Below are 14189 nucleotides of genomic sequence, written 5' to 3' on the forward strand. Positions count from 1 at the left end.
ACATATTTAAACTTTAACTTTGTATATAAAATATGTATCCTCTTCCTAATTATAATTAGCTTAAACCTAAGACAATTTCTCCCAGTGTAGGCCAAGACTAAGAGCCGCTTTTGTTGCCTGTTGCAGACGCTGCACCTGACCGGAGACAAGTCCTGCCATTCCAAGGAGGCAATGTAAGCATTCCGGGGACAAACGTTGACGACAGCAGCACATTAAGGAGGAACAACTTGAAATTACCATTAAGACCGCAGAGGAGCGGGGGGAGTGGAGTGGAGCGGAGCGGAGAGCGGGGCAGCTGGAACAGGACCAGGAGTGCTGTGTGGAGAGGAGTCAGGAGAGGATCTGTAGGGAATGCGGTCGCTCAACAAGTCAACGGGCCTCCAAGGGGCGGCGGCGGCGAGGAAGAGGCTGGCCTCAATGGCAACTCCAGCGACTCCATTTATACCATCAAGAATCAGTGGATAACCGACTGGTGAGTTGGTTTTAAATAATAAAAGGTTCATCAAAGGTTTAAATAAGTAAGAGAAGTTAGGGTTTTATATTAAGAACCTTTTTTTAGCAAAATAATGCAAACGAACTTCAGTGTTCTGCAAAGTAAAGCCGCTTGTTTTTTGTTCAACTAGGCGTATACGTAACATTTCTTAAAAGTACTAGGCGGATACGTAATTTAATTGTAGTATAAATTTTAGCAAATACGTATTTTTATTTATTTTATTTACTTAATTTATTTAGTTATGTTCATTTTTTTTATAAAAAGATCCTTGTATTTCGCTCAACTAGGCGGATACGTAATAATTCATAAGGGTACATGGCGAATACGTAATTTTTTTAAGGATTAAAAATTTTTGAAAATACATTTTCTATTTATTTTATTTACGTTATGTATTTATTTAGTCAGGTATGTTGGTTTTTTATATAAAGATCCTTGTATATCACTCAACTAGGCGGAAAAGTATTATTTTTAAGGATACATGGCGGATACGTAATATTTATTAGGGGTAAAATTTGTAGCCTATATATTTGTTATTTATTTTATTTATTAATGAAGTCATTAAGTTAGTTTTTTTATACAACCACCTTGGTTTTTTGTTCAACTAGGCGGATACGTAATATTTTTGAGGGCTAAGGCGGATACGTAATTTTTCTTTTAGCAATTTTTTTTTAAATTATTTTATTGCTTACTATTATTAATACCTTAAATATTAAGTAACTTAAATTACTTTATAATAAATTTATAATAAATTTGTCTGTCTAACCCACCTTGTCAGGAGTCTCCGTAAGGAACGCGAGAAGCTGTGCAGCATCCTGTTCAAGCGAGTCCTTACCCATGCCGAATGCAAGCGTCTCCTGGAGGCGGCCAAGATCTATGGCGAGAGTAGTGACTTTAGCTCCTGGTCGGTGAATGACCAACTGCAATGGTACCGCAACTTTGATGCGAATCACACCAACGTTCTGCTGGGTCTCAGGGATAACTCCTCAACTGGCGGCAGTTCCACCCTGGCAGAGTCAAATAGCGACTCAGAAATCCTTGGTCCAGTTCTGCCGCCCTTTGCCCTGTGGCAGACAATTCTCATTGCCATCTGTCTGGCTATTTGCATTATCCTGACGGTTGGTGGCAATATTCTGGTACTTCTGGCCTTCATTGTGGACAGGAACATCAGGCAGCCGAGTAATTACTTTATTGCTTCACTGGCAGCCACGGATATGCTGATAGGTGAGAGGAAGTCCTGTAAAGTTGAAGTATTTCTTAGAGATTATCACTGGAATTGTATATTTATCTTATGTTTATTCCTTATTCTTATTTCAGGAACTGTTTCGATGCCTTTTTATACGATATATGTGCTGAAAGGCTACTGGGATCTGGGTCCAATGCTATGCGATCTGTGGCTTTCTGTGGATTATACTGTATGCCTGGTTTCCCAGTACACGGTTTTACTAATCACCATCGATCGCTACTGTTCTGTGAAGATTGCGGCAAAGTACCGAAGTTGGAGAACGCGAACGAGGGTGATCTATATGGTCACAATCACGTGGATTATACCCGCTCTGCTCTTCTTCATCTCGATCTTTGGTTGGGAGCACTTTACCGGCAAAAGGGACCTTCTACCTGGTCAGTGTGCTGTGCAGTTTCTCAAAGATCCCATCTTCAATACGGCCCTGATCATTGGTTACTACTGGACCACTCTAATTGTGCTCTTTGTGCTTTATGCCGGAATATATAAGACAGCCTATGATATGCAAAAACGTAGTGAGGCCAAACAGCGTAAGATGCAATCCATGGTGGCTCTCAGTGCGGGAGCCATGTCAGGGATGGCGGGGCATGCAGCCGGCATAGGAGTCATTGAGGAGAAGATACTAAAGACCAAGGTGGAGTTGGCCGGAGATCAGACCGATTTGGATAGTGCCTGCACCACAGTAATCAAGCGGTTAAGTGGTTCTGGACAGGCCAATCCCCTGGCCACGGCCACGGAAGAGGTGGAGAAGATGACCCCAGAACAGCGAAGGGCCTCGGCGGCCAAGATCCAGGAAGAGGCCAAGAAGCGGGAGGCTGCCGTTGAGGCGGAGAAGAGTGAACGATCCAGCAGTCCCGCCTTCGATTCCGACGAAGAGTCCTCGGTGAACCAGGCCCAGCAGCTGATCACCCAGCAGAAGCTAAACAACATGAGGAAACGCTCCTCCATTGGACTGGTGTTCGGTGCACAGGCTGCCCTGCTGGCCACCCGGAGCAAAGGTAACTTGCAGAAGAGCACCACCAACTCCAAGTCCATCGAGGCCATGCACCAGTACCACCAACACCACCAAAATCAGCACCAACAGGGTGCCGGTTTGCAGCGGGCGCAGAGCAAGGAAGAGGTGCGCTCCGTGCACCACCAGAAACAGCACCATTACCACCACCAGAACCAGCACCCGGCAAACCCACCGCTGGACCGGCCCAAGCGCACCTCCTGCTCCACATTGTCCCAAATAGCCGAGCATGATCGTTTGGTCGACCTCTCAGCCCCTGGCCAAGTTCCTCCAGTTTCCAGCTCCTGTGATCCCCTGTCCCCCGTCGATCTGGCACCGATCGAGGTGCCCAGCGACGAGGTGCATCCGGGTCTGGTGCAGACCATCCTGCCGCCCCCCGATGCCTTCCAGTGTCCCACTCCGCTGTCCGATGACTACTCGGATCGTCCCTTTGGCAACAGTTCGGGGAACAGTGAGTTGGCTTTGACCTATGACCTGATGACCAACTCGGAGCTACGCTACATGGACGAGAGTTCCGCCATGCTGGCCAGTGTGTCGGCGGCGGCGGCGACGGCGACGGCAGGGAATGCCAGCATATCGACAAACAACAGTAGTGTCCAAGGAAAGCCATCACCTGTCCTACCTCCACCACCGCCCGCACGCAGAAATCCTCCGGCGAAACAAATTCCCGGCCAGATCCTCAGCCAAACCCCCAGCCAAAACCAGAGTCCCAGCCAGAGCATGAGCCTGAGCCTCAACCTGAATCCGAACCACAACCAGAGTCAGAATCAGAGCCAAAGTTTGGAGGAGGCGGTGGCCATTGAAAAACGTCTTCTCGTCTCGTACACAGGCATCGAGGACTTTGCCAAGGTGAGGCGTGAGAGCTGCATCGAGGCCATCTGCCTGCTGGATGTACCCGGGAAGCTAGTGGTCGACTGCCCACATCGACGGGCCTCCAGTCCCATGGAGACGAGCAGCAAGGATGCCATTCTATATTCCCCCATGCCGCCACCTATGTCACCGAAGGTGAAGACCCAAACGCCGACGCAGACGGGAACCCCGGCGACAGGGGCTCCCCAGCCGCAGCTGGAGCGGATCGAGGAGCGAGAGACCTCGGATAGCAATACCAATAAGATGCCATCCACATCCGGCACCACCAGCAGTACGGGTGGCATCTGTGGCACGGGTATCAGCGGAGGTGACACCACCAAGCGAGAGCCCGAAGAGGAGGATGCCCCCATGGAGGAGAAGGGTCTGGCCGCCAGTCGTAACTCCAGCAAGCGGGCCTTTATCCACTCCATAGGAAAGCACTTTAAGAGCAAGAAGGCCCTGCCCCTGATCATTGGAGTGGGCGGCAGGCAGAAGTCCAAATCGGAGAATCGTGCCCGCAAAGCGTTCCGCACGATCTCGTTCATTTTGGGTTGCTTCGTGGCCTGCTGGACGCCGTACCATGTCCTGGCCCTGGTTGAGGGTTTCTGCAGGAATCCGCCCTGCACCAACGAACATCTGTACATGTTCTCGTACTTCCTCTGCTATGCCAATAGCCCAATGAATCCCTTCTGCTATGCCCTGGCCAATCAGCAGTTCAAGAAGACCTTTACGCGTATCCTCAAGGGGGATCTGCACATGACCTAAGCTGTTTAAGAGAAAGAGAGATCTAGGATGGTTAAGATAGGCCAATGGCTGAACCTAAGGATCTTCCAAGGAATTCCATTTAGCATTGCACTTTCCCACGTGCGATCCAGGCTCTTGTGAGCCCCGAGAGCCTGGCGCCTTCAAGGATCCCAACCCACAAAACCTTTCCCCTCTAGGCCCCTAAGTTTTCTAACCAAGTGCTCCGCTAAATGGAATGATCCTGGGATCTTGGCCATCGGCAAATCAAGTAGAACCGAAGGACACTCGTTGAATTCAAAATTTAATTGGTGCGAGAGAAAGGAGGTGTTATTTGTAAGTAGCCAAAGGTGTGTGCTATATAGTTAGTATCGTTCGTTGGGGGGGGTAGATCTATAAATTTAGATCTAAATTGGCACTAAGCGGGGCGAAATGTTTTAGACAATAAATATTTTAATGTTAATAACCGATTTATGATAACCACACAAGATATATGATAAATAAATAATGATAATAACAAAATATACCTTAAATAGTGTAACCTAAGAATAAACAAATTAAACGAGACTAGAAGCCCCCAAAGAAACAATAACACTCATATACATATCCCTAAAGAATATTGAAAAGTGTGTTGTTTTTTATTTGTTTTGTTATTCCGCAGAATACATAATATCGATGGTAAACAGACATATGAATGGGGTAGCCAAAAATAAAACAAAAAAAAACCAAGAACAATCCAGAGAATTACTAATCAAGCTTAGGCCCTTTAAGGGAGTTGGAATTTGAAAACCTATTCAGCGGTAACACTTCGTCGAAGGCTTTCAAACAGAGTACCTAGTATTTTCATTTCTTTTTTTGTAAGTAAAAATATAATAAATAAAAAGTGTGTTCATACATTTTGACGAACTGTTGCCGCTGTGAGGCTGTAATCGATGTCATTCCTGCAGCAGATATACGATTTTAAGAATACAAAACACCCAATTAATTGTCTATTGAAATAAATCATGAATAATTCTGAATTTGATGAGTATGCAACATACAAAACAAAGAGACACACATACATAGATACACAATACATACATATAGCCACTAAACATAGATGTCAATTTTTGCGCAACTGTACTTATACGTATATATCGACGTCTCTTTCGCGCCTTTGCCAAGTTGCCTAACTGAGTTCACTCTCATTCCCAGACACTCTTTGACCTCTTTTAACCGTTACATTTGCGTTTTAGCCAATTTGTTTTCCAGTGAGTAATGTGCTAAGAAAAAAAATACAAGTTCTTGCCTTTGTTGAACGTTTCCTTTAGCACGTAAGTGATAAATGTAACAATAACTAAGATTATTACTAAATAAATACATCATGAATGAATAATTGCAGTTCTTTTACGAGGCTAAATGGTTCACACGTGTGGCTGATCTTTAAACTTTGTTTTAATTTCCTCATTCCGGTTTTCAATTTAGTTTTTTTCCGTTTTTTATATTACCAAGATCAGGGGTACCCAGGCCTGCAGAAAAGTTGGCTGACTCGCGAGGCGGGTCGTAGGTCAACACTAATTTAGGGTTGTAAACATTTTTTTAAATAAAACTATGTATACATTTCATATAACACCTTTTCAGACATAGGTTCTCAGCAGTTGTATTTCATTGAAATAACTTTGTCTTAGTCAAATTCTATTTCAAAAAAAAATTAAGACGACTGTAAAAAACCAGAACACTCCAGGTGGCCTTAGTGTTTGAGAATGGCTGCTTTGAAATTCAATTCAAATTCGAATCGAAAAAAAAGGGGGGCAATGAGTGCGAGTGCGGATCGTCACCGTTAGTCCACGATCCGCAGTCGGTGCGCTCGGTGGTTTTCCAAGTGCCCAGTGAGCAGTGAAAGTGCCAGTACCCGCCGCTTGGCTATAGGTAACCCACTTCCGTCTCGAAGTCCGCCAATTTGAATATCCCTCAACCCTACGGTGACCCGCCCCGGCTGTCGTCATGGAGATATTTCTGCGCTTAATGGCCTTCATTTTGAATGCCTTTGGCATATTGGTGACCAAAATTCTGGATCTTACGATGGCCCCACGAAAACCAAAATATCCAGGGATCCGTAATCCTTTGCTGAACAAATCAGTCGTGGAACTGGTCACCGAATTGCGACGCGGCGAGGTGAGTCTCCAAGTCCAATTTCGTCATACACTTGGACATTTGCAAAGTCATGTTCTTGGGGTTTTAATTACAGATAACATCGGTAGAGTTGGTTAGTGCCTATATTGAAAGGATCGGTGAGGTGAATCCCACGCTAAATGCTGTCGTCCAGGATCGTTATGAAGCTGCCATGCAGGATGCTAAACTGGCAGACGAACTTATTGCCAAGGCAAAGTCAGATTTCGACCGAGTTGCTCTGTTTACAAAATATCCTATTTTGGGTATTCCCTTCACAGCCAAGGAATCGTGCGGTGTTAAAGGTAAGCACTCTTTAATTCATCTAAATGATCTCCATTACAATTATGTTATAATTTTCTGATGTAAATACTTAATTAATTTGCTAATCACTTCACAGGAATGTCCTTTGCGGTGGGCAGTCTGGCTCGCAAGAATATGACATCTCCCAAGGATGGCGATGTGGTGGAACTCGTCCGTGCCGCCGGTGGCATTCCCCTTTTAGTTTCTTCCAATCCCGAATTTTGCATGAGCTTTGAGACGAGCAACAATATATATGGAAGAACTTTGAATCCGTATGACATGCGACGCACTTCTGCCGGTTCTTCGGGCGGTGAGGGTTCGTTAAATGGTGCGGGCGCCACCACATTTGGTGTTTGCTCCGACATCAGCGGTTCCATTCGGCTGCCGGCCATGTTTTGTGGAGTATTTGGACACAAGCCCACTGGTGGACTGACCTCGGTCAAGGGCCACTTTCCGTATACCTTAACAGACCCAAAGTTTCCCAAGATGTTGCAGTTGGGTCCAATCACAAGGTTTGCCCGAGACTTGCCGCTGCTGCTGGAGATTATGGCGGGGGATAATAAGCACAAGCTGAATATGACGGAGCCTGTGACCCTTAAGGAAATGAAGGTTAGAGTTCTGTGGATTATACATAATTAACATTTAATTTTATATTTTTATGGGTTAGGTTTTCTACGCCTACGGCTACTCGGGCCTAAACTGTCTCACCCATCCAGTGGTGGACTCCGAGATTCAATGGGCCATCACGAAGGCTGTTCAGTGTCTAGAAAAGGGTGGAGTGCAATCTAAGAAGGTATATATTTTAGATAAATTAATCTCTCTATTAAAAAATGTGAAGTTTCATAATTACATTTACCATTTAGTTGGATCTTAATTTCTTTAGCAATTCTCTGGAAATTGGTTTAGTGGGACTGGTGGATCTGAAGGGTATGCCCAGCATTGTGACCCAGCGTGCGGATCGGGATCCCTCCCTGAAACTGATAATTATAGAGCTTTTCAACAGTATCATCGGTCACTCGATATTCACCAAGGAGGCCATGTTTCTTGAGGTGATGAAGCGGTTTAATGGTCTGATGGCCTCTGGAAATATGGGACCGTATCGGGAGGAAGTAGAAAAGATCAGGGTTCACTTGAATGTAAGGAAATCTATAAATATATATTAATCAATTTTACCTAATAATTATTATTATCCTTTGATAGCAACTGTTGGGCAACCGCGGTGTCCTAATTGTGCCCACCTTCCATACGAGCGCCCTCTGCTTCCACACATCACTGGTGAATGTGACGGGGATCGATCATATGCTGCTCTTCAACATCCTTGGCCTACCCGCTACACACGTGCCCATGGGCATTAACCATCGGGGATTACCCATTGGACTCCAGGTGGTGGCCGGTCAGTATCAGGACAAGCTCTGCCTAAAGATCGCCGCAGAGCTGGAGGCAGTTTTCCATGGCTGGGTGCCACCAGTGGCACATGAAATAAAGAGCTAGTGAAAATGGTCAGGATCATATACTAATTAAGGTTAAAGGTAGAATTTATTGGAAATTAGTAGTTCATTTATATAAAGTAGAAGTTTCAATTGCGCCAAAAATCAAATAAAGCTTGTTTATATTTATGCGTTTGATTATTTATTAAAACAATACCGTAGTAACCTTAACACTTCAACCTACCTTAAATAAAACTAGTCTGGATCTAAGACTAGTACTAACATCGACTTAATTTGTTCAAAAAATTATATCTCTGAAATTGTTGTATATTTCGCTTGGGAACCAGTGTGACCAAAGTAATTATAAAATCCAAATGGCTTCACTGACTTGAGTTTCATTGTTTGTAAAAAATTGTTTTAAATATAAATAAATTCAAATAAATATTAAGCCGCAATTTAAGTTCAGGGAAATACCTGAATTAGCAAAAGTCAACGACTTCCAGTAACAGATTTTTTCGTAAATAAAATATTTTTTGAGAATTAAATCGCATAAAATGGGTCTATTCACTGAGTCTTTTAAAACCTGAACCCTAATAACAACTCTAAAAATTTAATTTTTCCTAGCTTATCCTGAAAAACCAAAAAAAAATATTAATGCAATCCGATATATTTGACAAGCTTTAAAAAAAATATATATCACCATCTCCTAATCCACGTGCAATAAGGAATAATTATCGATATTTAAATAACCTGGCCACTTTTAAATTTTATATCGAAGCTTAAATTTTTTTTCTGCCACTGAAAGCGTGTACAACTGAATTCTTTGGAAAATTTTTAAGTGTTCTTAACATTTTAATTGTTTTAACAACGTGGTAAGTTTGCTAGTACTAAGTAAACTTAAAAAAAGAAACCCCTTCAATGCGGGCTTTTTTGCAGCTTGCCGTTAAAACTCAACCATGCCGCCTTTTCTTCCACGTGGTTCTGGTGTCCGTGGTGGATTAAATGGGATACGTGGTCGTGGCCGAGGCCGTATTGACATTCATTTACGTCGGTTGGGGCCTTTAGCCGACCATATCCGTCATTCGATTATGGGGAATCATGTTGAAAATGGCCAAGATGCTGAGTCAGTCCAAAATCAAAACGGACAAAGACAAGGCCGTAATGGTATCCATCGCAGAATAATGTTGCGGTATATTGCACGAGTACGTGAAAATGGCCAAGACCGTGTCGAGCTTCATTTAACTTCATTGAGGCCTTTGGATATTGCATTTGACGAAGCCCCAAATGGAGATTCGGGTCAAGCTGATCAATTGGAAACCTCACAATCGGAGCATGTTTCCGTTCCGGATCGTATGCCTCATCCTGGAGCTACCCCCGACGAAAGTGTGATCCCACAACCGGATCCATTGGCTCTACCAGAAGTTTCGCGGGAGGCCTCATCATCAGATGATTTCTCATCATATTCGGATGATTCCGCATCATCTTCGGACGATTCCTCCTCCTCAGATTCTTCGGATGATAATAACTAGGTTTATCCTCCTAAGTGACCTTCCTGGATCTCATCAATCTCATTCTCATCCATTCATCATGTTCTTCACCATCATTCGAGTTTACATCAGTCGATACCACAGGATCTAAGGATGACGAAATTAAACGCATGATTCATAACAATTTTTGAATTCACACGTATGTTCTCCAGTTTGATTTGCATTATAAAATATCCTTTTATAATAAAGTTTCGAACTGTAAGAGGTATTTAAATAATTTTACTTTATTTGAGTTGTAACAAAATTAAATCTCAATTAAACAGGAATCATCGAGACAAAGGTAATTTTTGGCTTGCTAAGAACTTTTTGGTTCTCTGCAATTTATTATAAATATTAATTCTTTTGTAAATTAACTTTTAGAAACGTATAAAATTTAACGAGAGTGTGAGCTTTGTGATCCACTGTCTTGAGAGAGTTATTTCTCTTACTCTCTTCTATAAGCTTATAAGCGTTGGTGTTGGCGCTCACTCTCCCCCCAATGATCCACCTATCACTCCCCACCCACCTCCTCATTATCAACCAACCTGCTTGGCTCTCTCGCTCTCTCCCCACAATCGCTCTATCCCGTTTCGTTGGCCGGCAAGCTCGATTTGTTTATGCTTTTTGTTTCATTTTCTTTCCTGCCTTCGTCGCGTTCGGTTCTTCTGGTTCTTGCAATGGAAATATTCCTACGGTTTCTCGTTATCTTTGTAAGGGCGATAGCTTTGATCTTGTCCCCACTTTTGGACAAGTTCGTTTATCCTCCGAAAGCAGAAAGGACCCTCATACCACCGATCCGGAATCGCCTGCTGACCCTCAGCGTTCAGGAGCTGCGCAGTCGCCTACGATCGCGACAGGTAAGAAATTTCCACCTGAAGTTACTCCGGGAATACCCACAGAAGAGCTTAGCTATGTTAAACCTACACAATTTGTTAAATAAGAACTTGAAATATAAAAAAAAATGGTAAAAAGAAGTAAATTGTTACTAAAATGAAATATTAGATATTGTTTAAAATTTCTTGCATTAGGTTTTTGAGGTAATATTTTGATTCTCACAAAAATAAAAGCTTCTGATTCATCTAACATATAAAAAATAAAATAGTTCATAAAAATATAATGCCATCACATTTACAATGACAATATGAGTTATAAAAATAACATTCTTAATGACTTTGTAATTACAACCACTTAAACCAAATAACTTTTCTTATATTAATCTTTGACTGTAAAGTTTTGATACATGCAAAATTACTGAATCATTTCCTTATCAGAAAGTTTAAAGTTCACATCGATAAGCCGCTTTAATACACATATAAAAAATATATCTGGAAATAATTCATAATAATTTACTTAATTGTTAATGACATTATTGTATTCCATTTTTAGTTGACTTCTAAAGTGTTGGTGGGCGCATATATCGAACGCATCGAGTCTGTTAATGCGCACTTGAATGCGATTGTGGAATCTCGATTTTCGGCTGCTCTCGAGGAAGCCGCCAAAGTTGATGACCTCATAGCCGGCTGTGAGTCTCCAGCGGATGTGGAGAAGCTCTTCGAAGAGCGTCCATTGCTGGGTCTACCCGTGACCATCAAGGAATCCTGTGCCCTTGGCGGCATGACCTTTGCCGTGGGTAACCTAGCCCGCAAGGAGGTCAAGGCCCAGGCAGATGGAGAGGCTGTAAAGCGTCTGCGATCCGCTGGAGCTATTCCCCTCTTGATCTCGGCCACGCCGGAGTATTGCTTTAGTATTGAAACTGATACCTTGCTAAATGGTTGCTGTCTGAATCCGTACGATTTTGAAAGGACGCCAGGCGGAAGTTCTGGAGGAGAGGTAAGTTATACATTGAATATATCTATAAATATTGTCTGGTAAATATTCTGCTATAATTTCAGGGCTCTTTGAATGGTGCTGGAGCCTCGCTTTTTGGCATTGGCTCGGATATTGGAGGTTCTATTCGCATTCCCAGCTTGTATTGTGGTGTCTTTGGGCACAAGCCCAGCGGTGGAGTGGTCTCCACAAAGGGTCACTTTCCCAACTCAAAAGACCCAAATATCGAGCACTATTTGGTGGAGGGACCCATAACACGATTCGCCGAGGATCTGAATGATTTACTCAAAGTAATGGCTGGCAAAGATAAATCATCGAAGTTGCGCCTAGATGAACCTGTTCAATTGAATCAAATTAAAGTGCACTATGCCCTGGGCTTTGAAGGTGTCAACGGTCTGATGCATCAGCCAGTGGATGAGGATATCAGGAATGCCATTTGCAAGGCTACAACTCATTTAAGCACCCTCGGCTTGGAGGTGAAACGAGCCAAGTTACCAAATCTAAAGAATTCCGTCGAAATGGCTCTTTCCAGTATCGCTAAACAGGATGGAATGGATTTTCTCTTGGAATCCGAATGTACAGAAGAAAGTTCGGGCATAGTGCGCAAGATTCTTTGGGAGATATTGAAAAGTCTTGTTGGTAAATCGTGCTATACAACCAATGCCCTGATCTTTGAACTCATGCGACAGACGAATGCCTTTATGTCAAGATCAAGGGTCAATAAATATATGGAAGAGGGGCACTACCTGATTGGCGAGTTTCGAGTAAGTGAGATCAATTAGCATTCAAACATATATATTTATATTCACTACTTTTTTATGCAGTATTTCTGTACGTAGTAAGCACCTTACACTTACACAAAGAATGACAACTTCTTTGCTAATTACTAGATTAAAATTTATATATACAAATCTAAAGTGTGATTTTTACAATTCAGCATGACGTTGTAGGTTTGGTTTAATCAAAACCGCAACGATTATAATATTAACCAGAAAAGTTTGATTATGACTTTTTAAACCTCTCAGTGACGAAGTACATTGAAGTCAAATCAAAGCCTTAACAATTAGTCTTAATTTTCCGTTTTATCTAATCTAAAATATATAATTCATAATTTTTTCTTTTCATTAAAGGATCTTCTCGGCGATAATGGAGTTCTGCTCTTTCCCACCTTAAACTTACCTGCCCCGAGGAACAAGTGGTCGATATTTTCACTCTGGGGCGTTGATTATACTCTGCTTTTCAATGTACTTGGCCTGCCCGTCACTCATGTGCCCATTGGTTTAAATGAGCGGGGACTCCCCATTGGATTCTCTGTGATTGCAGCACCAAATCAGGATCGATTATGCCTCCGAATGGCCGTGGAGTTGGAAAGAGCCTTTGGCGGATGGCAGCCACCTATTCCTCACGAAATTGAGAATTAAGAAAGTATATTAAAAACGGGATGATCAGCAAGACTCAGGAATATATTTAAATATTCTCACAAAGGTTATCTAAAAATGTTATAGTACATATATTTACTTGGGTACAATTGTATTCTATTCATGTTTTAATATTTTCCAAAATAAATTTCCTGAAAACAAATAATCATTTTGTTAATCTTTTACCACACTAATAAAACAAAGCATCTGTAATAAAGATTCTGTAAACAAAATTTATTTAAATTATAATTTTCAACACATTGAAAGCGCCACTGCCGGAATTTTTCCTATGTATTTATGGTTTGCATCTTAGCTAAACACAAGTTTAAAATCCACGAAGCCACCATACAATGTTTATTAATTTTAATAAAATCACAAAACAAATAAGTATAAATTTGTAAACTATTTCGATTTAAAAAGTTTCAAATAGCGAATATATTAATAGCTTTTGAAACTATTGCTAAAATTTCAAAACAAAAAAGAAGAAGCCAGATGCCTAATAGCAAATATTTTTCAAAAGGTTTAGTCGCTGCAAAAATACACAATTTAGTAATTCGTATTCCCTAGGTTCCACCAGTTGATTGATTTTCTTTGAAATATGAGTATATAAATATTCCACCCCCTTTTGTGTACTAAGATATACGACAGAAATTATGTTCAAAAGAAACTATTTAATTTTTAAATAATAAATTTTAAGTATGCTGATTCGTGTAAAAATCAATTGGAAAATATACAATAGAGAACTAAAAAAATTATTCAATGTACAAATTAAACCCAGAGTTTTAAAATGCGCGCTCAATTTTTTCTGTACTTCAACTTTTTCACACGTATATCTGTACTCTTCTGTCGCACGCGTCTCTTACGGGCAGAACCGCCTATCGCTGTTGAGTCGCCCATTTCAACATAGCAACAATCAGCTGATTACTTCGAATTTCGAACATGGAGAGCGTCGACGTCAGCAGAGCAATTATTCTGCTGCTCAGTGATGTCGGCTATGACCGTATCAGCTATTGTCTTAGCGAAAAATAAAAGAATTAAAAACGCTGAAAAACAAGCTATAAATGCAATGTATGAAAACAAAAATTTCGCAATTAAAAAACGGTGAATTCCAATCTCATGATCAAATTGTAAACAAGTAAATCGTCTACTTATTGTTTTTGTAACGAAGAGGTAAGAATTTGACATTCATATGAGATAATTATAGT

General features: G+C 41.7%; 3 protein-coding genes and 1 long non-coding RNA gene across 4 annotated transcripts; 3 read left to right on the plus strand and 1 right to left on the minus strand.

Moving 5' to 3' along the window:
- The first annotated feature begins 234 nt into the window (after positions 1–234).
- mAChR-B (muscarinic acetylcholine receptor) lies at positions 235–5710 on the plus strand. The gene is given in 4 exon segments (XM_020953479.2): positions 235–384; positions 387–472; positions 1269–1714; positions 1808–5710. Coding segments are annotated over 4 exon segments (3117 nt in total). The 5' UTR covers positions 235–351; the 3' UTR covers positions 4360–5710.
- Positions 5711–5947: 237 nt separating this feature from the next.
- On the plus strand, positions 5948–8402 carry LOC110184237 (fatty-acid amide hydrolase 2-B). The gene is made up of 6 exons (XM_020952697.2): positions 5948–6489; positions 6563–6788; positions 6884–7395; positions 7454–7579; positions 7650–7922; positions 7987–8402. Exons 1-6 carry the CDS (start codon positions 6319–6321, stop codon positions 8275–8277), a joined length of 1599 nt encoding a protein of 532 aa, XP_020808356.1. The 5' UTR covers positions 5948–6318; the 3' UTR covers positions 8278–8402.
- On the minus strand, positions 7729–8592 carry LOC147642612 (uncharacterized). Its single transcript, XR_015273479.1, has 3 exons — positions 8458–8592; positions 7960–8273; positions 7729–7866 (listed from the first exon to the last, which is right to left on the minus strand). It is a non-coding gene; the product is annotated as an uncharacterized LOC147642612 (long non-coding RNA).
- Positions 8593–8942: 350 nt separating this feature from the next.
- Positions 8943–13147, plus strand: LOC110184661 (fatty-acid amide hydrolase 2-A). Its single transcript, XM_086840995.1, has 5 exons — positions 8943–9085; positions 9150–10596; positions 11126–11569; positions 11632–12330; positions 12697–13147. Exons 2-5 carry the CDS (start codon positions 10357–10359, stop codon positions 12985–12987), a joined length of 1674 nt encoding a protein of 557 aa, XP_086697121.1. The 5' UTR covers positions 8943–9085; positions 9150–10356; the 3' UTR covers positions 12988–13147.
- Positions 13148–14189: the final 1042 nt, after the last annotated feature.

Source organism: Drosophila serrata, unplaced genomic scaffold (genome assembly GCF_035046125.1).
Source record: "Drosophila serrata isolate PLE 108 unplaced genomic scaffold, ASM3504612v1 contig_382, whole genome shotgun sequence".
Taxonomy (NCBI): Eukaryota; Metazoa; Arthropoda; class Insecta; order Diptera; family Drosophilidae; genus Drosophila; species Drosophila serrata.